The sequence below is a fragment of the Scyliorhinus canicula genome, chromosome 6 (assembly GCF_902713615.1).
Source record: "Scyliorhinus canicula chromosome 6, sScyCan1.1, whole genome shotgun sequence".
Lineage (NCBI taxonomy): Eukaryota > Metazoa > Chordata > Chondrichthyes > Carcharhiniformes > Scyliorhinidae > Scyliorhinus > Scyliorhinus canicula.
Window position 1 is genome coordinate 4,345,896 of NC_052151.1, and position 25,911 is coordinate 4,371,806.

At 47.4% G+C, this 25,911-nt stretch overlaps 1 protein-coding gene across 1 annotated transcript in view; it reads right to left on the bottom strand.

Annotated features, from left to right (window-relative positions):
- LOC119966916 (dynein heavy chain 14, axonemal-like) overlaps positions 1-25,911 on the bottom strand; it is a 1,122,002-nt gene that overhangs the window by 762,202 nt on the left and 333,889 nt on the right. Inside the window, exons 18-19 of the mRNA XM_038798874.1 lie at positions 21,076-21,423; positions 3,550-3,891 (exon numbers count right to left, since the gene is read on the bottom strand). Of these exons, the coding sequence (XP_038654802.1) occupies positions 3,550-3,891; positions 21,076-21,423 (690 nt within the window). The remainder of the gene's footprint in view (positions 1-3,549; positions 3,892-21,075; positions 21,424-25,911) is intronic.

Genomic DNA, 25,911 nt, shown 5'->3' on the forward strand with positions numbered 1-25,911 from the left:
TAATCAGCAAATGTAACGGGTGCCACAGGAATCAGCTAACTGTAACGAGTGCGACAGGAAACAGCTAACTGTAACGAGGGCCACAGGAAACAGCTAACTGTAACGAGGGCCACAGAAATCAGCGAACTGTAACGGGTGCCACGGGAATCAGCAAACTGTAACGAGTGCCACAGGAAGCAGCAAACTGTAATGGGTGCCACAGTAAACAGCTAACTGTAATGAGGACTACAGGAATCAGCGAACTGTAACAGGTGCCACAGGAATCAGCAAACTGTAACGGGTGCCACAGTAAACAGCTAACTGTAACGAGGGCCACAGGATTCAGCGAACTGTAATGAGGACTACAGGAATCAGCAAACTGTAACAGGTGCCACAGGAATCAGCTAACTATAACGAGTGCCACAGGAATCAGCTAACTGTAACGAGGGCCACAGGAATCAGCTAACTGTAACGAGTGCCACAGGAATCAGCAACTGTAACGTGGGCCACAGGAAACAGCTAACTGTAACAAGGGCGACAGGAATCAGCCACTGTAACGAGGGCCACAGGAATCAGCTAACTGTAACGAGTGCCACAGGAATCAGCAACTGTAACGTGGGCCACAGGAAACAGCTAACTGTAACAAGGGCGACAGGAATCAGCCACTGTAACGAGGGCCACAGGAATCAGCTAACTGTAACGGGTGCCTCAGGAATCAGCTAACTGTAACGAGTGCCACAGGAATCAGCTAACTGTAACGAGGGCCAAGGAATCAGCTAACTGTAACGAGTCCCACAGGAATCAGCTAACTGTAACGAGGGCCACAGGAATCAGCAAACTGTAACGAGGGCCACAGGAATCAGCTAACTGTAACGAGGGCCACAGGAATCAGCAAACTGTAACGGGTGCCACAGGAATCAGCGAACTGTAACGGGTGCCACAGGAATCAGCAACTGTAACGACTGCCACAGGAATCAGCGAACTGTAACAGGTGCCACGGGAATCAGCTAACTGTAACGTGTGCCACGGGAATCAGCCACTGTAACAAGGGCAACAGGAATCAGCTAACTGTAACGGGTGCCACAGTAATCAGCTAACTGTAACGGGTGCCACAGGAATCAGCTAACTGCAATGGGTGCCACGGGAATCAGCTAACTGTAACGAGTGCCACAGTAATCAGCTAACTGTAACGGATGCCACAGGAATCAGCTAACTGTAACGAGTGCCACAGGAATCAGCAAATGTAACGGGTGCCACAGGAATCAGCAACTGTAACGAGTGCCACAGGAATCAGCAACTGTAACGTGGGCCACAGGAAACAGCTAACTGTAACAAGGGCGACAGGAATCAGCCACTGTAACGAGGGCCACAGGAATCAGCTAACTGTAACGGGTGCCTCAGGAATCAGCTAACTGTAACGAGTGCCACAGGAATCAGCTAACTGTAACGAGGGCCAAGGAATCAGCTAACTGTAACGAGTCCCACAGGAATCAGCTAACTGTAACGAGGGCCACAGGAATCAGCTAACTGTAACGAGGGCCACAGGAATCAGCAAACTGTAACGGGTGCCACAGGAATCAGCGAACTGTAACGGGTGCCACAGGAATCAGCAACTGTAACGACTGCCACAGGAATCAGCGAACTGTAACAGGTGCCACGGGAATCAGCTAACTGTAACGTGTGCCACGGGAATCAGCCACTGTAACAAGGGCAACAGGAATCAGCTAACTGTAACGGGTGCCACAGTAATCAGCTAACTGTAACGGGTGCCACAGGAATCAGCTAACTGTAACAAGGGCAACAGGAATCAGCTAACTGTAACGGGTGCCACAGGAATCAGCTAACTGCAATGGGTGCCACGGGAATCAGCAAACTGTAACGAGTGCCACAGTAATCAGCTAACTGTAACGGATGCCACAGGAATCAGCTAACTGTAACGAGTGCCACAGTAATCAGCAAATGTAACGGGTGCCACAGGAATCAGCTAACTGTAACGAGTGCGACAGGAAACAGCTAACTGTAACGAGGGCCACAGGAAACAGCTAACTGTAACGATGGCCACAGGAATCAGCTAACTGTAACGTGTGCCACAGGAATCAGCTAACTGTAACGTGTGCCACAGGAATCAGCTAACTGTAACGGGTGCCACAGGAATCAGCAAACTGTAACGAGTGCCACAGGAATCAGCGAACTGTAACAGGTGCCACAGGAATCAGCTCTAACGAGTGCCACAGGAATCAGCTAACCGTAACGGGTGCCACAGGAATCAGCTAACTGTAACGAGGGCGACAGGAAACAGCTAACTGTAACGAGTGCCACGGGAATCAGCTAACTGTAACGAGTGCCACGGGAATCAGCTAACTGTAACGGGTGGCACAGGAATCAGCTAACTGTAACGGGTGCCACAGGAATCAGCTAACTGTAATGAGGACTACAGGAATCAGCGAACTGTAACGTGCGCCACAGTAAACAGCTAACTGTAACGAGGGCCACAGGGGTCAGCTAACTGTATCGAGTGCCACAGGGGTCAGCTAACTGTATCGAGTGCCACAGGGGTCAGCTAACTGTATCGAGTGCCACAGGGGTCAGCTAACTGTATCGAGTGCCACAGGGGTCAGCTAACTGTATCGAGTGCCACAGGGGTCAGCTAACTGTATCGAGTGCCACAGGGTCAGCTAACTGTGTCGAGTGCCACAGGGTCAGCTAACTGTGTCGAGTGCCACAGGGGTCAGCTAACTGTGTCGAGTGCCACAGGGGTCAGCTAACTGTATCGAGTGCCACAGGGGTCAGCTAACTGTATCGAGTGCCACAGGGGTCAGCTAACTGTGTCGAGTGCCACAGGAATCAGAGAATGTGCAGAGAATGTTTACCAGACTGATTCCTGGGATGTCGGGACTGACATATGAGGAGGTTGAGTTAGTTAGGATTATATTCGCTGAAGTTCCGAAGAATGAAGGGGTTTTTATGGAAACCTATAAAATTTGAACAGGACTGGACAGGGTAGATGCAGGAAGAATGTGCCCGCTGCTGGAGGTGTCCAGAACCAGGCGTCATAGTCTCAGAATACAGGGTTATTCTTTTAGGACTGAGATGAGGAGAGATTTCTTCACCAACAGAATGGTGAGCTTGTGGAATTCTCTACTGCAAGAAGCAGTTTGGCCAAAACATTTGTATGTTTTCAAGAGGAAGTTAGATATATCTCTTGGGGCAAAAGGGATCAGAGGATATTCGGGGAAAGCGGGTACAGATTACTAAATTGGATGATCAGCCATGATCATATTGAATGGTGGAGCAGGCTCGAAGGGCCGAATGGTCTCCTCCTGCTCCTATTTTCTCTGGTTCTATATTTGCCAATGCCCCTTAGGGAATTAAATCTGCCCCCTTTACCTGTTAGCTGATTCCTCCGATATGTGACTCCAGACTCCGATGTGGTTACTCCTAAATGCACTCAAGCCACTCAGTTCAAAGGCAATTAGGGAGGGGCAATCGAGACTGGCCCAGCCAGCAATGCCCATGTCCAATGAATGAACTTTTAAAAATCTCAACCCATATGGTTCCCTGTTGAATTACCTTATACTTAACTTGCAGTAGTTCATAGTAAAGGTTACTCATGTCATCCTCCAGGTTAGTTCTGAACTTGGCGATGTTCTTGTCTTTCATGGCCTCGCAGACGAGGACACTAGATTTCAGGTTCTGGAAGTTGGGTATCAGGATATGGTAGAGAGCCAGATCTTCGGGTGGGACAACGACAGCAAACTCTTTGGCACTGGCATACAACTGAGCTACGGCTGTAAAGTCTTTCTCCATCATGGGCATCTCTGCACTGATTCGAGTCAAGAATATCAGGTGCTCCCCAAACATGTCGACAGTTTCAGGCTCCTTTTCGAGCTTCTGCACAGCTTCTGTAATCACCTAAAAAGAAGACATGTATCTGAATAATGACACTAAAGTCACTTTCTAGCTCATTACCAACAAAACAGAATCATACTCAGTTTCTCTTTGCTGGAGTGTCTCAGGATGTTTTCTGTTGAAGGGTCAGTTTGGGGTAATGCCTTCAGCTGCCTGTACTGCTTCCCAAAGCTCACCAAGTCAATTCCCCAACTCGGGTACCCTCTTAACATTGGCCTGAATTCCCTGTCTTTCCCGAGCTTCTATCCATACATTCCCATTGCACTCTCCAATCTCATTCTGGTCTCCTTCATTCCCATTAAATTGTCATTTGTTTCTACAGAACTTCAGTATTGTTGAATTCATTAGAACAGAAACAAGATTGCCAAATTTTAAAGGGGACTCTAATTTATTCTGTATGGGAAAAGGGTGCTCATTGGTTACAAAAGGGCTCTGGCTAAGGCGTTGCCATGAGTACATATCCCCCACACTTGTGTTTAAGTCCTTTTATCTGTAGGGGACAGGTCCCTGTGTATGAATATCTATATGGCGCAGTTCAACAGAGACATGTTTAAATGTCATTTTGGGCACGTTTGGCTCGGCAGCCGTGTTTGTGTGATTGCTGCCCTTATTCAATAGCACTTGGTGCCACTCCCAAGCATTCAAGGGGAAGCCACAGTGTGAAAGGTTTAGAGGGAGCGGAATTCTTAAAATGCATGCAGGAGAACGTTTTAAGCCAGTACGTAGAAGGACCTGCAAGACAGGGGGGGTTCTGGATTTAATCTTTGGTAAGGAAGCTGGGCGAGTGGTTGAACGTTGGAGCATTTTGCAAATGTGGTGAATCACAGCAGCGTAATTCACACTGTATTACACATGTTGTACTATGTCTCTGTGAGCTCGGCACACAAGCGGTTGCGCTGCTCTGCCACTAGGGGGAGATGCACTGGGAGTGTACGGGAGTTTGTACTGGGCTCCACCCTTGGCTCCACCCATGGCTCCTCCCCCTAACCGGAAGTATAAAGGTTGATGCTGAGAGCCTGCCTGCCAGTTCATCTGGAGTTCACCTTGTCACAGGTAAGCTCTGTTGTAAGACGATTAAAACCACTGTTCACTTCTAACCACGTGTCACGTGAATTGATGGTCTCATCAATTTAATCGTCTTAAGAAACAGTAAGGAATGACCATGAAATCAGCCCTCAAGCCTGATCGACTGGAACTCGACCCACAGGATGCAGAGGCGAAAGAAATCTTTTTGCATTGGCTCCGATGTTTTCAGGCCTACCTGACTGAAGCAAGCACCACAGAAACGATGGAGGAGCAGAAACTCAGCCTACTGCACGCGAGGGTGAGCCATCGTATATCTACTCAGCTAAACTGTACCGGCTCATATACAGAGGCCCTGGCCCTACTCGATAGAATGTACGTGAGGCCTATCAATGAGGTCTACGCACACCACGTATTTACTACTCGCCGCCAGCGCCCGACAGAATCGCTAGAAGAATTCCTCAGAGACTTAAAAGCCTTATCCCGGGACTGTAATTATCAGGCTGTAACTGCTGCAGAAGATAGAGAACTTGCTGCCACGATGTCTTTGTTGCAGGCCTTAGATCGAATTACGTGCGCCAGAGACTGCTGGAAAAGGGGGCCCTGAATTTAGAAGATACTGTTGAACTCGCTACAACTATGGAGGTCTCATTTCGTAGCCTCACCTCGTTTCCTGCCGACTGCGCGACCCCGTCATGGGACCCCGACCAGCGACTCCCCCAGGCCTGTGCCACGTGGCCACCCAGCCACCATGCTGCCCCAGCCTGCCACTTTTGTGGCCAGCCCCAGCACCGGCCCGCAACGCAACCTGCAGCAGCTACGGGCGAAAAGGCCACTACGCCAGAGTGTGCCTGGCAAGGAAGGCCCCAGCCCCTAAACCTTCAGTGGCACAAAGTAATCGCCCTCCGCACTCGCAGGCCCGCAGGCCCCGGAACGCAGCGGCCTACACCCCGATTCCGCCCCCACCCACCACGTGCGATCCATGGGGGCCGCCACCTTGGCGGACCCCCACCACGCGGTCCACCACGGGCGACTCATGGGGGCCGCCATCTTGGACGCCATCTTCCTCGCCGCCCACCATGTGCGATCCACCGGGGCGGCCATCTTGGGCCCAATCCTCTCCACACTCAGAAAACTCGATTGAAGACTGCGACCTCAGCGGGCATTCATCGCGGGGCCATCCCAGCGCAGCCGACCGAGCTGCCGACTATCCGCACCTCAATGCAGTCACACTGGACCAATTGCGCCCAAAGCATCTCCACAACTCGATGACAATGGTCAAAATCAACGGGTACAGTACACCGTGCCTTTTCGACTCCGGGAGCTCTGAGAGCTTCGTACACCCAGATCTGGTAAGACGCTGTTCGCTCCCCATTTTCCCTGCACGGCAAACTATCTCCCTCGCTTCGGGTTCCCACTCTGTCCATATCCAAGGGCGCACCGTCGCAACTCTAACAATCCAAGGCGCTAGCTACTCTAATTTCCAACTATACGACCTGCCCGAACTCTGCGCCCCACTCTTATTGGGACCCGACTTTCAATGCAATCTCAAGAGTCTCACCCTCAGCTTCGGCGGACCCCTGCCCCCACTCACTATCTGCAGCCTAGCCACGCTGCAAATCTCCCCCCCTCCTCTCTTTGCCAACCTCAGTCCGGACTGTAAACCCGTAGCCACTCGCAGCAGGCGCTACAGCCTACAGGACAGGGTGTTCATTCGATCCGAGATCCGTGAGGGGATCATAGAGGCCAGTAACAGTCCCTAGAGAGATCAGGTGGTGGTCGTCAAGACCGGGCAAAAATTCCGCATGGCCATAGACTATAGTCAGACTATTAATCGGTTTACGCTCCTCGACGTATACCCCCTCCCCAGAATTGCAGACATGGTGAATCAGATCGCCCAGTATCGGATTTTTTCCACGGTGGATCTGAAGTCTGCATACTACCAACTCCCAATCCGCCCGGAGGACCGCCACTATTTGGCATTCGAGGCCGATGGCCGCCTCTTCCACTTCCTCCCTTTGGCGTCACGAATGGGGTTTCGCTGTTCCAACGAGCAATGGACCGAATGGTGGACCAGTACGGGCTGCGGGCCACATTTCCGTACTTGGATAACGTCACCATCTGCGGCTATGACCAGCAGGACCACGATGCCAACCTCAACTGATTTCTCCAGACGGCCCAGGAGCTTAACCTCACATACAACAAGGAGAAATGCGTTTTCCGCACAACCAGACTAGCCATCCTCGGCTATGTCGTGGAAAATGGAGTCCTGGGTCCTGACCCGGACCGTATGCGCCCTCTCCCTCATTGTCTCAAGGCCCTCAAACGGTGCTTGGGATTCTTTTTGTATTATGCCCGGTGGGTCCCTCAATATGCGGACAAAGCCCGCCCACTCTTTAAGGCCACACTTTTTCCCCTGTCAGCTGAGGCTCGCCAGGCCTTCAGCTGCATCAAGGAGGACATCGCCAAGGCTGCCATGCGGGCGGTGGATTAATCCGTCCCTTTCCAGGTAGAGAGCGATGCCTCAGAGGTAGCTCTTGCAGCCACACTAAATCAGGCAGGGAGACCAGTCGCATTTTTCTCCCGAACCCTCTCCGCTTCGGAACTTCGACACTCCTCAGTCGAAAAGGAAGCACAAGCCATCGTGGAGGCTGTTCGTCACTGGAGGCACGACCTCGCAGGTAGGAGGTTCACCCTCATCACCAACCAAAGATCAGTTGCCTTCATGTTTGACAACTCGCAAAGGGGCAAAATTAAAAATGACAAAATTCTGAGATGGAGGATCGAACTCTCCACCTACAAATACGATATTATGTATCGACCAGGGAAGCTCAACGAGCCCCCTGATGCCCTGTCCTGCGGCACGTGCGCCAGCGCGCAGGAAGACCGCCTGAAAGCTATCCACAATGACCTCTGCCATCCGGGGGTCACCCGGCTCGCCCACTCCATCAAAGCCCGAAATCTGCCTTTCTCCACCGAGGAGGTAAAAGCCATCACCAGGGATTGCCCGATCTGCGCGGACCCACCTGACAGGGCCCACCTGGTCAAGGCTTCTAGGCCCTTTGAACCCCCGCTATCGATTTCAAAGGGCCACGCCCCTCGACTAACAGGAATGTGTACTTCCTGAACGTCATCGACGAGTTCTCCCGCTTCCCCTTTGCTATCCCGTGCCCCGATATGACCTCCCACACAGTCATTATGGCCCTGCATAGTATCTTCACCCTGTTTGGTTTCCCCAGCTATGCACACAGCGACCGGGGTTCGTCCTTTATGAGAGACGAGCTGCGTCAGTACCTGCTCGGCAAGGGCATCGCCTCGAGCAGGACTACCAGCTATAACCCCAGGGGGAACGGGCAGGTGGAGAGGGAGAATGCGATGGTCTGGAAGACCGTCCTACTGACCCTCCGGTCCAGGAATCTCCCGATCTCCCATTGGCAAGAAGTCCTCCCCGACGCGCTCCACGCTATTAGGTCCCTCTTATGTACCGCTACCAACCAGATCCCCCACGAGCGGCTCTTTATTTTTTCTAGGGGCACTACCACGGGGGTTCCGCTCTCGGCATGGTTGAAGACACCGGGCCCAGTACTCCTCGGGAAGCACGTCAGGGCGCACAAAACTGACCCACTCGTAGAGAAAGTGCTCCTACTACATTCGAACCCCCAGTACACCTTCGTATAGTTCCCTGACGGCCGTCAGGACACTGTCTCCCTCCGGGACCTAGCACCTGCAGGATCCAACCCCCCCACTACCACCGCCGAGGTACCCCTCACACTACATCCCACCCAACTCACCCCCCACGTCCCCGCACCTACCAGTACGCTACATTTTCTTCGCGCGCCCGTGCCAGCTAGCTCCCAGCGCTCCCAGTTCCCAGTTGAACCAGACGTATACGAAGCTCAGGCGGAATCGCCCCCGGAGTCTGTCATCGTACCCCAACCGACGGTGCTCATCCAGCCACCAGAAGGGGCTGCAACCCCGGTGCTCCGTCGATCACAGCGGACAACTCGGCCACCGGACAGACTCAATCTGTAAGCCACTACTCCCGTCGGACTTGATTTTTTACAGGGGGTGAATGTGGTGAATCACAGTAGCGTAATTCACACTGTATTACACATGTTGTACTATGTCTCTGTAAGCTTGGCACACAAGCAGTTGCGTTGCTCTGCCACTAGGGGGAGATGCATTGGGAGTGTACGGGAGTTTGTACTGGGCTCCACCCATGGCTCCTCCCCCTAACCGGAAGTATAAAGGTTGATGCTGAGAGCCTGCCTGCCAGTTCATCTGGAGTTCATCTTGTCGCAGGCAGGCTCTGTTGTAAGACGATTAAAACCACTGTTCACTTCTAACCACGTGTCACGTGAATTGATGGTCTCATCAGCAGACAGTGATCAAAACTCTATTAGATTCAAGATTGTTATGAAAACAACAAGGTGAGCCTGAAATCAAAGTTCCAAATTGAGGGAAGGCCGATTTTAATACGATGAAATCCCCAGAGTGGACTGGTAGCAGACACTTTTAGTAAATCTGTGACACAACAGTGGGACGTATTCAAGAAGGAAATAGGGAGAGTACAGGGCCAACATGTTCCAATCAAGAAAAAGGGTGGGACCAACAAATCCAGTGAACCCTGGGTATCAAGGGATAAGAAGAAAAAGAGATGTTTATGGCGGATATCGAGGGCTCAAAACAGCAGACGTCCTAGAGGCGTACAGAATGTGCAAGAGGGAATTTAAAAAGGAAATTAGGAGAGCAAAAAGGGCACATGAAAGGATACTGACAGGTAAAATAAAGGAAAATACTAAGTTGTTTTACAAATACATTAAGGGTAAAAGGATAACTAGGGAGAGAATAGGGCGCATTAAGGACCACAATGGCAATGTGTGTGTGGAGCCAGAGGGCGGAGGTAAGGTTCTAAATGAATACTTTGTGTCAGTGTTCACGAGGGAGAGGGAGAGTATCGGTATAGAAATCAGGGAGAAGGACAGTAACAAAATGAGAGATTAACATAGAAAGAGTGGAGGTTCTGAGTGGTCTGGCAGGCTTAAAAGTAGACAAACCTACAGGGCCAGATGAAATGTATCCCAGGGTTTTGAGTGAAGCAAGGGATGAAATAGGGACGCTGGCAATAATTTTCAATCCCTCTCTGGCCACAGGAGAGGGGCCGGAGGACTGGAGGATAGTCAATGTGGTGCCATTATACAAGAAGGGAGGAAGGAATAAACCAGGAAACTACAGACCAGTCAGTCTAACCAAAGTGGAGGGGAAACTATTGGAAGCCATTCTGAGAGACAGGATGAATCTGCATTTGGAGAGGTAGAGATTAATCAGGAACAGCCAGCATGAATTCGTTAAGGGGAGGTCACGTCTGACCAACTTGATTGAATTGTTCGAAGAGGTGACCAGGTGTGGAGATGATGGAAATGCATTTGACGTATTAGACTTCTAGATTGGGGCGGATTTGAGGGTAAATCAACATCTGGCATGTGGGAGGCTTTCAAATGTCAGTTGATAGGAATTCAGGACCGGCATGTTCCTGTGAGGAAGAAGGATAAGTCTGGCAAATTTTGGGAACCTTGGTTAAGGAAAGTAGGAAGGAACTTGAGAAAGGAGTCAGGAGGGCTGAAAGGGGTCACAAAAGGTTATTGGCAAACAGGAGTAAAGAAATTCCTAAGGCTTTTTATACGTGTATAAAGAGCAAGTGGATAGTCAAGGAAAGGGTTGGCCCACTCAAGGACAGGGGAGGGTATCTATGCATGGAGCCAGAGGAAATGGGTGAGCTACTAAATGAGTATTTTGCATCAGTATTCACCAAAGATGAGTTTCAGTGTGTCAGAGTGGATGCTGAGTCTGAGGAAGGGTGTGTAGATAGTCTGGGCCACAATGAGATCGAAAAAGAGTTGCTGGGTGCCTTGAAAAACATTAAGGTAGATAGGTCCCCAGGGTCTGATGGAATCTATCCATGAATACTGAGGGAGGCTAGAGAGGAAATTTCTGAGGCCTTGACAGAAATCTTTGTATCCTCACTGGCTACAGGTAAGGTTGCAGAGGACTGGAGAATAGCCAATGTTGTTCCATTGTTTATGAAGGGCAGCAAGAATTATCCAGGAAATCACAGGCCTTATGTCAGTGGCAGGGAAATTATTGGAGAGGATTCTTCGAGACAGGATTTACTCCCATTTGGAAGCAGGTTTTGGATACTATTTGGGGAGATGGTTCACCAGAGCAAGGTGGCAGCAGCCAGGTTCATAGCACCATGGCTGGCTCTGCTGCACAGGAGGGCAGGAAAAGGCGTGGCAGGGTATAGTCCAATCCTATCAAAGTGATTGCTCTCTTATTTTTCAGTTCTACTCATATAGACTCAGTGGGTGAACACTCGATATATCCCCATCTCTGTATTGACGTGATACTGTCCCTAATCAAAAACGCAACTCCCCCTCCTCTCCTACCTCATGTTCTATCTTTCCTATAGCATCTGCAGGAAAAGGAGCGATAGGGGACCCAATGGACAGGCGTTTCTGCGGACGCAAGCGAGAATCAAAGATGGTGTGCTGCCTCCCTGGTGCGAGAGTCAAGGATTGCAGGACATTCTGGAGGGGGAGGGTGACCAGCCAGCTGTTGTGGTGCATATAGGCACCAACAATATAGCTAAAATGTGGTGGTGGTGGTGGTGGTGGGGGGGGGGGGGGAGAACCGATGCAGGAAGTTGAAGGGAAGTAAAGTGGTGATAAAAGCGAAAGACAGTAAGGGGAAAGTGAAAGGCAGATAATTCAAACTCAAAAATCTAAAAAGGGCCACAGGACAGAGGGCAGAGACCGTGGATAACTCGGTGAATGGGTCCAGTCAGGCTAAGAAAAATAAAACCCAGAGTGCACAGAACAGGACCGGACCAATGGTCTGAGAAAGCAGGGCAGAGAGCAAGGGAAGTCTAGATTAAACTGCATTTATTTCAATGCAAGAGGCCTGACGGGCGAGGCAGATGAACTCAGAGCATGGATAGGTACAGGGGCCAGGGATATGATAGCTATTACTGAAACATGGCTACGGGAGGGGCAGGACTGGCAGCTCAATGTTCCGGGGTACAGATGCTATAGGAAAGATAGAACATGAGGTAGGAGAGGAGGGGGAGTTGCGTTTTTGATTAGGGACAGTATCACGTCAATACAGAGATGAAATATATCGAGAGTTCACCCACTGAGTCTATATGGGTAGGGCTGAAAAATAAGAGAGCGGTCACTTTGATAGGATTGGTCTACTTGCCCCCACATAGTCAGTGGGAATTTGATGAGCAAATATGGAAGGAGATTACAGATGGCTGCAAGAAAAATAGGGTGGCAATAGCTGGGGTCTTTAACTTTTCCAACATTAACTGGGGCGGCCATAGCACTAGGGGTTTGGATGGAGAGAACTTTGTTGAGTGTATTCAGGAAGAATTTCTCATTCAGTATGTGTGATAGCCGACTAGGGAGTGGGCAAAACTTGACCTCCTGTTGGGGAATAAGGAAGGGCAGGTGACAGAAGTGTTAGTGAGGGATCACTTTGGGACCAGTGACCATAATTCCATTAGCTTTAGGACAGCTATGGAGAATGATAGTTCTGGCCCACCGTTAATGTTCTACATTGGAGCAAGACTAATTTCAGGGGCTTAGGCAGAAACTTTCAAACGTTGATTGGGGGGGGGGGGGGGGGGGGGGGGGCTATTTACAGGCAAGGGGACAGCTGGTAAATGGGAGTCTTTCAAAAAAGTGTTAACTGGGGTTCAGGGTGAGCACATTCCTCTTAGAGTGAAGGGTAAGGCTGGTAGAAGGAGGGAACCCTGGATGGCTCGGGATATTGAAGCCATGGTCAAAAGGAAGAAGGAGGCATATGACAGGCTGAGGCAGCTGGGATCAAGTGGATCCCTTGAAGAGCATTGGGCTTGTCAAAGGAGAGTTAAGAGAGAAATCAGGAGGGCAAAAAGGGGACATGAAATTGTCTTGGCAGATAAGAGATGGGTGAGATCCTAAGTTAATATTTCTCACTGGTATTTACTGTTGAGAAAGGCAGGAATGTTAGGGAACTTGGGGAAATAAAGAGTGATGTCTTGAGGAGTCTACATATTACAGAGAAGGAGGTGATGGAAGTCTTAAAGCACATCAAGGTAGATAAATAACCGGGCCTTATGAAATGTATTCCAGGACGTTGTGGTTGGCTAGGGAAGAAATTGCCGGGACCCCAGCAGAGATATTTAAATCATCGTCAGCCACAGGAGCGATGCCTGAAGATTGTAGGGTAGCAAATGTTGTGCCTTTGTTTAAGAAGGGGCGCAAGGAAAGGCCTGGGAACTACAGACCAGTGAGACTAACATTTGTGGTGGGTGAGTTGTTAGAAGGTATTGTGAGAGACAGGATCTACAGACATTTAGAGAAGCAAGGACTGTTTAGGAACAGTCAGCATGGCTTTGTGAGTGGAAAATAATATCTCACGAATTTGATTGAGTTTTTTGAAGGGGTAACCAAGAAGGTAGATGAGGACAGTGCAGTCGACATTGTCTACATGGACCTTAGCAAAGCCTTTGACAAGGTATCGCAAGGGTTAAATCTCACGGGAACCTGGGTGAGGTAGCCAATTGGAAACAAAATTGGATAAAAGCAAATTACTGCGGATGCTGTAATCTGAAACGAAAGAGAAAATGCTGGAAAATCTCAGCAGGTCTGGCAGCATCTGTAAGGAGAGAAAAGAGCTAACATAAGAACATAAGAACTAGGAGCAGGAGTAGGCCATCTGGCCCCTCGGGCCTGCTCCGCCATTCAATTAGATCATGGCTGATCTTTTGTGGACTCAGCTCCACTTTCCGGCCCGACCACCATAGCCCTTAATCCCTTTATTCTTCAAAAAACTATCTATCTTTACCTTAAAAACATGTAATGAAGGAGCCTCAAGTGCTTCACTGGGTAAGGAATTCCATAGATTCACAACCCTTTGGGTGAAGAAGTTCCTCCTAAACTCAGTCCTAAATGTACTTCCCCTTATTTTGAGGCTATGTCCCCTAGTTCTGCTTTCACCCGCCAGTGGAAACAACCTGCCCGCATCTATCCTATCTATTCCCTTCATAATTTTAAATGTTTCTATACGATCCCCCCTCATCCTTCTAAATTCCAACGAGTACAGTCCCAGTCTACTCAACCTCTCCTCATAATCCAACCCCTTCAGCTCTGGGATTAACCTAGTGAATCTCCTCTGCACACCCTCCAGCGCCAGTACGTCCTTTCTCAAGTAAGGAGACCAAAACTGAACACAATACTCCAGGTGTGGCCGCACTAACACCTTATACAATTGCAACATAACCTCCCTAGTCTTAAACTCCATCCCTCTAGCAATGAAGGACAAAATTCCATTTGCCTTCTTAATCACCTGTTGCACTTGTAAACCAACCTTCTGTGACTCATGCACTAGCACACCCAAGTCTCTCTGAACAGCGGCATGCTTTAATATTTTATCGTTTAAATAATAATCCCGTTTGTTGTTATTCCTACCAAAATGGATAACCTCACATTTGTCAACATTGTATTCCATCTGCCAGACCCTAGCCCATTCACTTAACCTATCCAAATCCCTCTGCAGACTTCCAGTATCCTCTGCACTTTTCGCTTTACCACTCATCTTAGTGTCATCTGCAAACTTGGACACATTGCCCTTGGTCCCCAACTCCAAATCATCTATGTAAATTGTGAACAATTCTGGGCCCAACACGGATCCCTGAGGGACACCACTAGCTACTGATTGCCAACCAGAGAAACACCCATTTATCCCAACTCTTTGCTTTCTATTAATTAACCAATCCTCTATCCATGCTACTAATTTACCCTTAATGACATGCATCTTTATCTTATGCAGCAACCTTTTGTGTGGCACCTTGTCAAAGGCTTTCTGGAAATCCAGATATACCACATCCATCGGCTCCCCGTTATCTACTGCACTGGTAATGTCCTCAAAAAATTCCACTAAATTAGTTAGGCATGACCTGCCCTTTACGAACCCATGCTGCGTCTGCCCAATGGGACAATTTCTATCCAGATGCCTCGCAATTTCTTCCTTGATGATAGATTCCAGAATCTTACCTACTACCGAAGTTAAGCTCACTGGCCTATAATTTCCTGCTTTCTGCCTACCTCCTTTTTTAAACAGTGGCGTCACGTTTGCTAATTTCCAATCCACCGGGACCACCCCAGAGTCTAGTGAATTTCGGTAAATTATCACTAGTGCATCTGCAATTTCCCTAGCCATCTCTTTTAGCACTCTGGGATGGTTTCCATCAGGGCCAGGAGACTTGTCTACCTTTAGCCCCATTAGCTTGTCCATCACTCCCTCCTTAGTGATAACAATCCTCTCAAGGTCCTCACCTGTCATAGCCTCATTTCTATCAGTCGCTGGCATGTTATTTGTGTCTTCCACTGTGAAGACCGACCCAAAAACCCTGTTCAGTTCCTCAGCCATTTCCTCATTTCCCATTATTAAAACGCCCTTCTCATCCTCTAAAGGACCAATATTTACCTTAGCCACTCTTTTTTGTCTTATATATTTGTAAAAACTTTTACTGTCTGTTTTTATATTCTGAGCAAGTTTACTCTCATACTCTATCTTACTCTTCTTTATAGCTTTTTTAGTAGCTTTCTGTTGCCCCCTAAAGATTTCCCAGTCCTCTAATCTCCCAGCAATCTTTGCCACTTTATATGCTTTTTCCTTCAATTTGATACTCTCCCTTATTTCCTTAGATATCCACGGTCGATTTTCCCTCTTTCTTCCGTCCTTCCTTTTTGTTGGTATAAACCTTTGCTGAGCACTGTGAAAAATCGCTTGGAAGGTTCTCCACTGTTCCTCAACTGTTCCACCATAAAGTCTTAGCTCCCAGTCTACCTTAGCTAGTTCTTCTCTCATCCCCTTGTAATCTCCTTTGTTTAAAATCCCCCATGATAACTGCTGTACCATTTCTACATGTATCAGTTATTTCTTTGTTTATTGCCTGCCCCACCATATCGTTACTATTTGGTGGCCGATAGACTACTCCTATCAGTGACTTTTTCGCCTTACTATTCCTGATTTCCACCCAAATGGATTCAACCTTATCCTCCATAGCACCGATGTCATCCCTTACTATTGCCCGGATGTCATCCTTAAATAACAGAGCAACACCACCTCCCTTACCATCCACTCTGTCCTTCCGAATATTTTGATACCCTCGGATATTCAACTCCCAGTCGTGACCATCCTTTAACCATGTTTCAGTAATGGCCACTAAATCATAGTCATTTATGATGATTTGTGCCATCAACTCATTTACTTTATTCCGAATACTACGAGCATTCAGGTAAAGTACACTTATGTTGGGTTTTTTACCTCTGTTTTGAATCTTAACATCTCCAGTTTTATTCCTTTTGTTATTACTGGGCCTATTCACTGAGCTCCCCTCAGTCACTGTACCTTGTACTGTTGCCCTTTTAGATTTTTGACCATGTCTTCTCTGCCTTGCACTTTTCCCCTTACTTCCTTTTGCTTCTGTCCCTGTTTTACTACCTTCCAACTTCCTGCATCGGTTCCCATACCCCTGCCACATTAGTTTAAACTCTCCCCAACAGCTCTAGAAAACACCCCCCCTAGGACATCGGTTCCAGTCCTGCCCAGGTGCAGACCGTCCGGTTTGTACTGGTCCCACCTCCCCCAGAATCGGTCCCAATGCCCCAGGAATTTGAATCCCTCCCTCTTGCACCATCTCTCGAGCCACGCATTCATCCTATCTATCCTGACATTCCTACTCTGACTAGCTCGTGGCACTGGTAGCAATCCTGAGATTACTACCTTTGAGGTCCTACTTTTTAGTTTAACTCCTAACTCCCTGAATTCCGCTTGTATGACCTCATCCCGTTTTTTACCTATATCGTTGGTGCCTATGTGCACCACGACAGCTGGCTGTTCTCCCTCCCCCCCCCCCCCAGAATGTCCTGCAGCCGCTCCGAGACATCCTTGACCCTTGCACCAGGGAGGCAACATACCATCCTGGAGTCTCGATTGCGTCCACAGAACCGCCTGTCTATTCCCCTTACGATCGAGTCCCCTATCACTATAGCCCTGCCATTTTTCTTCCTGCCCTGCTGTGCAGCAGAGCCAGCCACGGTGCCATTAACCTGGCAGCTGCTGCCTTCCCCTGGTGAGCCATCTCCCTCAACAGTATCCAAAGCGGTATATCTGTTTTGCAGGGAGATGACCGCAGGGGACACCTGCACTGCCTTCCTACTCTTGCTCTTTCTTTTGGTCACCCATTTTCTATCTCCCTCAGTAACCTTCACCTGCGGTGTGACCAACTCGCTAAACGTGCTATCCACGACCTCCTCAGCATCGAGGATGCTCCAAAGTGAGTCCATCCGCAGCTCCAGAGCCGTCAAGCGGTCTAACAAGAGCTGCAACTGAACACACTTCTTGCACGTGAAGGTGCCAGGGACAGTGGACGTGTCCCTGAGCTCCCACATCGCACACGAGGAGCATGACACGGGTCTGGGATCTCCTGCCATGTCTTCAACCCTAGGTAAACTTAAACAACTAGAATTTCAAAGTAAAAATAAATAAATTAGACAATGAAAAGAGAGACTACTTACCAGTCACTTACCAGGGTTAAAAAGCACCTCCTCAAATTCTGCACTGAATTACCTCACTGCACCAAATTACCAAGTTTCAATCCCCACTCTGGATGAGTCTCACTCCGGATGTGTCTCCTGGAAAAGTGCGAGCTTTGTTTCAAGTCTGATGACCCTTTGTCAAAGCTAACAGAGAAAGTGGGAAATATTTATACTGTGGAGTGAGAATGAAAGATGAGTCATAGCCACAGAAACCCAGGGAAACCGGGTGCTAATGGCCACAGAAACCAAGGGGAAAGAGTGTTCATGGCAGTCCCCAGAGAGAACAAAAGGTGTGAAAGGCCAAACAGCAGAGAAACTAACATCACCTTTGACAAAGAGTCATCGGACTCAAAACGCCAGCTCTTTTCTCTCCTTACAGATGCTGCCAGACTGGCTGAGATTTTCCAGCATGTTCTCTTTCATTTTGGAAACAAAATTGACTGAACGACAGAAGACAAAGGGTGATTGTAGAGAGTTGTTTTCCAAACTAGAGGTGACCAGTGGTGTGCCTCAGGGATCAGAGTTGGGTCCACTGATATTTGTTATTTAGATTAATGATATGGATGAGAATTTAGGAGACATAGAACATAGAACAGTACAGCACAGAACAGGCCCTTCGGCCCTCGATGTTGTGCCGAGCAATGATCACCCTTCTCAAACCCACATATCCACCCTATACCCGTAACCCAACAACTCCCCCCCTTAACCTTACTTTTTAGGACACTACGGGCAATTTAGCATGGCCAATCTACCTGACCCGCACATCTTTGGACTGTGGGAGGAAACCAGAGCACCCGGAGGAAACCCACGCACACACGGGGAGGATGTGCAGACTCTGCACAGACAGTGACCCAGCCGGGAACTGAACCTGGGACCCTGGAGCTCTGAAGCATTTATGCTAACCACCATGCTACCGTGCTGCCCTCTAACATGGTTAGTAAATTTGCAGATCACACCAAGATTGGTGGCATAGTGATAGTGAAGAAGGTTATCTGGGATTGCAATGGGATCTTGACCAATTGGGCCAGTGGGCCAATGAATGGCAGATTTAATTTGGATAAATGTGAGGTATTTTGACAGATCGAATCTGGACAGGACCTACTCAGTTAATGGTAGGGAGTTGGGGAGAGATACAGAACAAAGAGATCTAGGGGTACAGGTTCATAGCTCCTTGAAGGTGGAGTCGCAGGTGGACAGGGTGGTGAAGAAGGCATTCAGGAGGCTAGGTTTTATTGGTCAGAACATTGTGGGTGGTGAGTGTCTGGAACAAGCTGCCAGATGCAGTAGTAGAGGCAGGTACAATTTTGTCATTTAAAAAGCAGTTAGACAGTTATATGGGAAAGCTGGGTACAGAGGGTTATGGGCCATATGGGGGCAATTGTGACTAGGTTATTGGTGAAATCTGTGCGGCGTGTTGTCATGCTGTAAACCTGTATGACTATCATGCATACTAAAAATGGGCTGCTACTTTCAGTCCTAATGTGCCCAGTCTAATAATAATCTTTATTAGCGTCAGAAGTAGGCTTACATTAAATTGCTGTGTAAGTCCCCGAATCGCCACTCAGTTCGGGTACACTGAGGGTGAGTTTAGAATGTCCAATTCACCCAACAGCACATCTTTGGACTGTGGGAGGAAACCGGAGCACCCGGAGGAAACCCACGCAGATACAGGGAGAATGTGCAGACTCCGCACAGACAGTGACCAAAGCCAGGAATCAAACCCGGGACCCTGGAGCTGTGAAGCAGCTGTCCTAACCACGTCAAATTAGCCTGGAAGGGTAAGGGATCACAAAACTGTTTTTTTTGTAAATTTAGAGTGCCCAATTCATTTTTTCCAATTTAGGGGCGATTTAGCGTGGCCAATCCACCTACCCTGCACATCTTTTGGGTTGTGGGGGCGAAACCCACGCAAACACAGGGCGAATGTGAAAACTCCACACAGACAGTGACCCAGAGCCCAGATCGAACCTGGGACCTTGGCGCCGTGTGACAGCAGGGCTAACCCACTGAGCCACCGTGCTGCCCCGGGCATCTCAAAAATTTGAGCAGCAGGTGAAGCTCGCTGTTTTCTGCTGCTATTATGCAGCAGCAACATGAACGGTGTTCACCACGAACAGGATGTTACCATCAAGTCAAAAAGGCATACTGCCTTACGCACAATGAGAAATGTGGTATGTGAATTTCAGCTGGTACAATGTCAGATATGCAGGCCATACATCCCAATGTCTGGTGGATCATATTAAACAGCATGTCCTTTTGACTATTCACAATCGGCAGAGTACTGACCATACTCAACCAACCGCTGCTTGCAAAACTCAGAACATGGGCCGAGATTCTCTGGCCTCCCATTGTGTTGGAAACAGGAGGCGGCCCACCATTGCCTGGCAGTGGTATCTTCTGGCACTGCTGTTGTCAATGGGATTTTCCACTGAATACTCCGAATGCCGCTGGGAAAACCCGTGCCGTGGTTGGGTTGACGCAGGACCGGCATGAACAGTCGGAAGATCTCGCTGTGTCTAACGATAAATGTATTCTGTGATTGGGCAGCAATTGCTGAATAATTCTGAATATGTCAACAACCAACAACAATAAATCTTCAAAGAAGTGACAGATATTCACAGGCAGGTAAAAGGGTATTTTGCATCTTTTTTGAATTAAACAAAAACAATCACCAACTTTCTGCAAATTTTTGAAGTGTATCATCTCCGACTTAACTGCCACACAATTAATTATTTGAATTCAATCCGGTTTCTGCCTTTGCCATAATAACCGGTCCAATCGATTGTTCACCTTGGTATTTATCCTTCCCAAAAGGACAAGTGAACAAGATGGGTTTTCAACCATAATCAACAATGGTTTTGTGGTCATCATTCCACTTTTCATTCCAGATTTTTATTGAACTCACATTCCATGGTGGGACTGAAATCTAGGTCTCCACATCATTTCACTGGGTCTCTGGATTACAAGTCCAGTGAGAATACCACGACACCCCTGTCTCCCCAATATAATCTTCTACCATCATATGTGCTGACAATATCCAGTTCTACCTCTTCAATCCTTTTCCTGTTCGCTACCCACCCCACAATCAGAGACAAACAGCTCTCCAGTGCTGACAGCACCACTAGAAGTGGTGACCACTGCAGGAACTGTGGGAGGTCAAGGATGAAGATCATCGCTGAAGCCCTCCAGATGAGTGGGATGGCATGGTCAGCGTCAGTCAGGGCAGTCTCTGCGAAGGGAAGTCTCCACCGCCCAGCACCCACCCACAGACCCAGCTACTACCATTGGCAGCTCCCTCCACTGGAAACTGGATGCCCGTTAAGGGAGAACCCCAGACCAGGCCCACCCAGGGTTCACCTCACAGTTTTCACATGGAGTGGGAACTACCTTTCCCCTCCGTCTTACTCACTCCACCCCAGCGTAAGTATTAAAGAGCGATTGGCCAACATCCCGCCGAGAATCAGCAACAACTGGAAAATGAATAAATAGTAAAAGAGGTAAATAAGACGATACTCACAGCCATCAGCCGAAGATTCTTCTTGTGGGCAATGTCCATCATATGGCCATGCAATGCATTGACTACTGCTTCCAAATAGGGTAAGCAATTCATCTGGAACTGTTGGCTGAGCACCTTTATCATGCGTACACGTCTCTCCACCGTCATGTTTCTTACATCCATTATGTGCTCAGTGTACATGTCCAATATGATGCGGAATTCTTGCGGGGTCCACTCGTGCAGCTTCATAGCCACCTCCAGATCCAGATCCATGACTTGGTTCACCATGGCACAGAAATGCTCGAATGTTCGACTGTATTCTTTTACGTGCACCATGGCCATACTTATCAAGTTCAACAACTTAGCAAGCTGGAGGTCACAGACCAAAGGGTTACAGCAATAAACATAAGAACATAAGAACTAGGAGCAGGAGTAGGCCATCTGGCCCTTCGAGCCTGCTCCACCATTCAATGAGATCATGGCTGATCTTTTGTGGACTCAGCTCCACTTTCCGGCCTGAACACCATAACCCTTAATCCCTTTATTCTTCAAAAACTATCTATCTTTACCTTAAAAACATTTAATGAAGGAGCCTCAACTGCTTCACTGGGCAAGGAATTCCATAGGTTCACAACCCTTTGGGTGAAGAAGTTCCTCCTAAACTCAGTCTTAAATCTACTTCCCCTTATTTTGAGGCTATGCCCCCTAGTACTGCTTCCACCCGCCAGTGGAAACAACCTGTCCGCATCTATCCTATCTATTCCCTTCATAATTTTATATCTTTCTATAAGATCCCTTCTAAATTTCAATGAGTACAGTCCCAGTCTAGTCAACCTCTCCTCGTAATTCAACCCCTTCAGCTCTGGGATTAACCTAGTGAATCTCCTCTGCATACCCTCCAGCATCAGTACGTCCTTTCTCAGGTAAGGAGACCAAAACTGAACACAATACTCCAGGTGTGTCTTCACTAATGCCTTATACAGTTGCAGCATAACCTCCCTAGTCTTAAACAATAGATGTTTGTATCAGTAAGAGAGAGTGAGAGATGGAGAGACAAACTTGAGAGAAAGACAAAGACGGGAGCAAGAGAAGACAAGAGAAACAATGTAGAGAGAAAGAGAGAGAGAGAGGGGGGGGACACAGGCACAGATGGGTGGTATTACATTCAGGCAAAGGAGGGTCTTGCTCATGTCTGGAGAGTTGGTGAAAGTTTCACATTGCCTCTTTCCGGGAGGCCTGGCATTTTAAGTGCTGATTAGACACCTAATCCAGTGGCAGACCATCCCCGGGAACAATAGCTCCAGCATCTCTCCGAGAGTTGCCAATCAATTAGAGCAGTCAAAGGGATGAATTTCCTAATTATTGTGTCACTATTGTGTCACTATTGTGTCACTATTGTGTCACCATCTCTGGTGGGTCTGTCCTGCCAGTCAGACAGGGAAAACCTAGGAATAGTGACAATGGTGTTTGGGACACGGGCTGTAAGTTATGATTCATAGGGTATAATTATTTATTTGTGTGACTATGTTGCTTGACTAGTCTGAAACATCTCTCCAATCTTGGCCCAAGTCTTCAGATGTTAATGAGAATTCAGAACCAGTTTAGTTCAGGTAAATGACATAGATGTATTTAATGTTAAGTAATGGGTTAAGAGACATTGCAATTAGTTGTCTCATTTAAGTTAAGTGTCCAATAATTGACACCGATATGTAAAGGGGCTTCAGGTGGCCTCTGGGTCTGGTGATGTGTCGAGTTTTGTGCAGAGTCTGTTGGAAGAAATAAAAGTATGTTGGTGAAAAAGGAACAAAACTTTTGTCTCTTCATACCACAGCATCTAATACGCCTAACAATTGGTAGCAGAGAATGGTTGCTGTGCAAGTGTGAAGGGTTGAAAGATACAATTTTTCCAGATCAAACAAAGGAGTGAATGAAAAAAAGGGATATATGGCTGAACCGAGGATAAAGATGGCTGGAAATGACTATCCTCCCTTATTTTCTGAAAGGGAATCGTACGACCAATGGAGAAGTGCAGTAGTTATGTGGACTAAGATAACTGCCTTGGGAAAGAGAAAACAAGATATGGCATTGGCTCTTTCTTTACATTATGGCAGTAAAATCCGAAACAAAGTGCTTTCTGAGCAAGAATTGGAAGAATTAGACTCAGAAGAAGGACTGGCGACTTTATTACATTATATGGATAAGATTTATAAGAAAGATGACTTGTTAAGTGCGTATGAAGCATGGTCGGATTTTGATAAGTCCCGGAAAATGGAGGATTTCTCCATGGAAGACTATATAATGGAATTTGGCAGACTATATAAAAGGCTGCAGAAACACAACCTGGCATTGCCACAGTCTGTGTTGGCCTTTAAATTATTTGACTGTGCTAGAGTGAACAACATGGATAGACTCCTGGGTTTGACAGGAGTTCAGTTTACGGATAAGGATATCTTATTCGAACAGATGACAAAAGCTTTATAAAAGTTTCTGGGGAAACATTCGATTCCGATGGCTCTGATGATCCAAATAGGTCAGCCTGCAATAAGGCAGAATATGGAAGATACACTACTAACAGGATGGCGAAATCGTATGGCTACGAACAGGCCTCAAGACCATAAAAGGAGACCGAGACAAGGAAATTATGAAGACAGAAACCCAGTTAGAACCTACAATAGGAAGATGAATCCCAGAAATGCACAGGGCATGATAAATCGGTGTTTTCAATGTGACTCTCAATACCATTATGTTTTCAACTGTCCAACTCGTTATGATAGAGTGTTTGAAGCGACACATGATACGGAAGAGTCAGAAGAGGAAAAAGATAGTGACCAGAAAGAAGGCATTGTCCTATTAACAAGCTATTTTACTCCGGTAATGAGGGTGTTGGTTGCAGAATCCTTCAATTGTGCTGTATTGGACAGTGGCTGCACATCTACTGTGTGTGGGATTGACTGGTTAAAATGTTACCTGGACTCCTTGAATGCTGAAAATCGTTACAAGGTTAAGGAATTTGAAAGTTCCACAAGTTTCGGGTTTGGGGATGATAATACTCTGAAGTCACTGAAAAGAGTGGTGATCCCTTGCAATATTGCTGGAGTGAATCATTTCATTAGCACGGATGTTGTATCAAGTGAGATACCTTTGCTTCTGAGCAGACCGTCAATGAAGAAAGCACACATGGAACTGGATTTGGAACAGGATAAGGCAACAGTTTTTGGGAAGACGGTGGACTTACAATTTACACAGTCGGGACATGACTGACAAATAATATTTCAAGTAGAGTGGGTAAGGATGTGTTAACGGCAGTTGAAAATGGGACTTTAGCTGATAAAAAGCTTGTTGTATTAAAACTGCATAGGCAATTTGCACATCCGTCTCCTCGGAGGCTGAAAAATTTATTAAAGGATTCAAGGGATGTAAGGGATGACGACTATACTAAGCTGATAGGACAGGTTAGTGATTGCTGTGAGGTTTCTGGATGTACAGAAGGACACCTTCATGACCGATAGTAACCCTTCCTTTGGCCAGGGATTTTAACGACATTGTGGCCATGGACCTTAAGATCTGGGATAAAGCAAATAATATATTTATTTAGCATTTTGTAGATTTAGCAACCAGATTTAGTCAATCAATGATTGTACGAAGTAAAGAAAAGAGTAATTCTGGATCAAATTGTGGAAAAATGGATCGGGACAGGAATGGGTCCACCAGCAAAATTCTTTACGGACAATGGGGGAGAATTTGCTAATGATGAGTTTAGGGATATGTGTGAAAACATGAATATCAGAGTTATGAACATGGCTGCAGAAAGCCCATTTAGTAATGGTGTCTGCAAAAGAAATCATGCTGTCATTGATGACATGCTTCGGAAAATTTTGGCAGATCGACCAAACTGGAGGCTAAATTCAGCTTTAGCATGGGCGGTACATGCAAAGAATTCATTGCAGATGGTTGGGGGCTATAGTCCTTATGAATGAAAATGAAAATCGCTTATTGTCACGAGTAGGCTTCAATGAAGTTACTGTGAAAAGCCCCTAGTCGCCACATTCCGGCGCCTGTCCGGGGTCTCTATTAGTGTTTGGTAGAAATCCTAAAATTCCGTCCTTTTTGGATGACCAGCCTCCAGCTTGGGAGGGGACTACAATTAGCTTAGGTTTTGCTTAATATTTAAACGCATTACATAGCAGTAGAAAAGCTTTTTTGGAAGCAGAAGTCTCTGAAAGAATTCGCAGAGCTTTAAGACATAATGTACGGCCATCAGGTGCCGTTATTCAGCAAGGAGATATGGTATACTATAAGAGAGACAATTCTAATGAATGGAAAGGCCCAAGGAAGATCATAGGCACAGATGGCAAAACAATTATTTTGCAACATGGTAATCAAACTGTTAGGGTACATTCATCAAGGATAATGGGTACCGATTACAAATTTTCAAATTTAGACAGAGCAGACAGACATGATGAGGAACCACAGTCATCTGGTATGCACATGTTACAGAACTATGAGGACCAGTTAACTGATATAGACAGGGTTTCTGTCGAGGAACACGACACTTCTGATAAATTAGAACAGGCCATTTTTCTGAAAGGGCAACTGCCAAAAGTTGGTACAAAAGTAGCATACTTGCCAGAAGGGTCTAGTCAATGGAAGGATGCAACTGTTATTAGTAGAGCAGGGAAGGTCACTGGAAAGTATAAACATTGGTTGAATGTACAGCATTCAGGGGAGGGAGTTAAGACAATGGATTGGGAAAACGAAGTTCAAAAATGGAGGGCACAGAAATGCAGTGCCAGTTCAGATAGTACATCGGATAGTGAACAGAATTGCAGGAAAAGGTCAAGAACTATTGAAAGGACA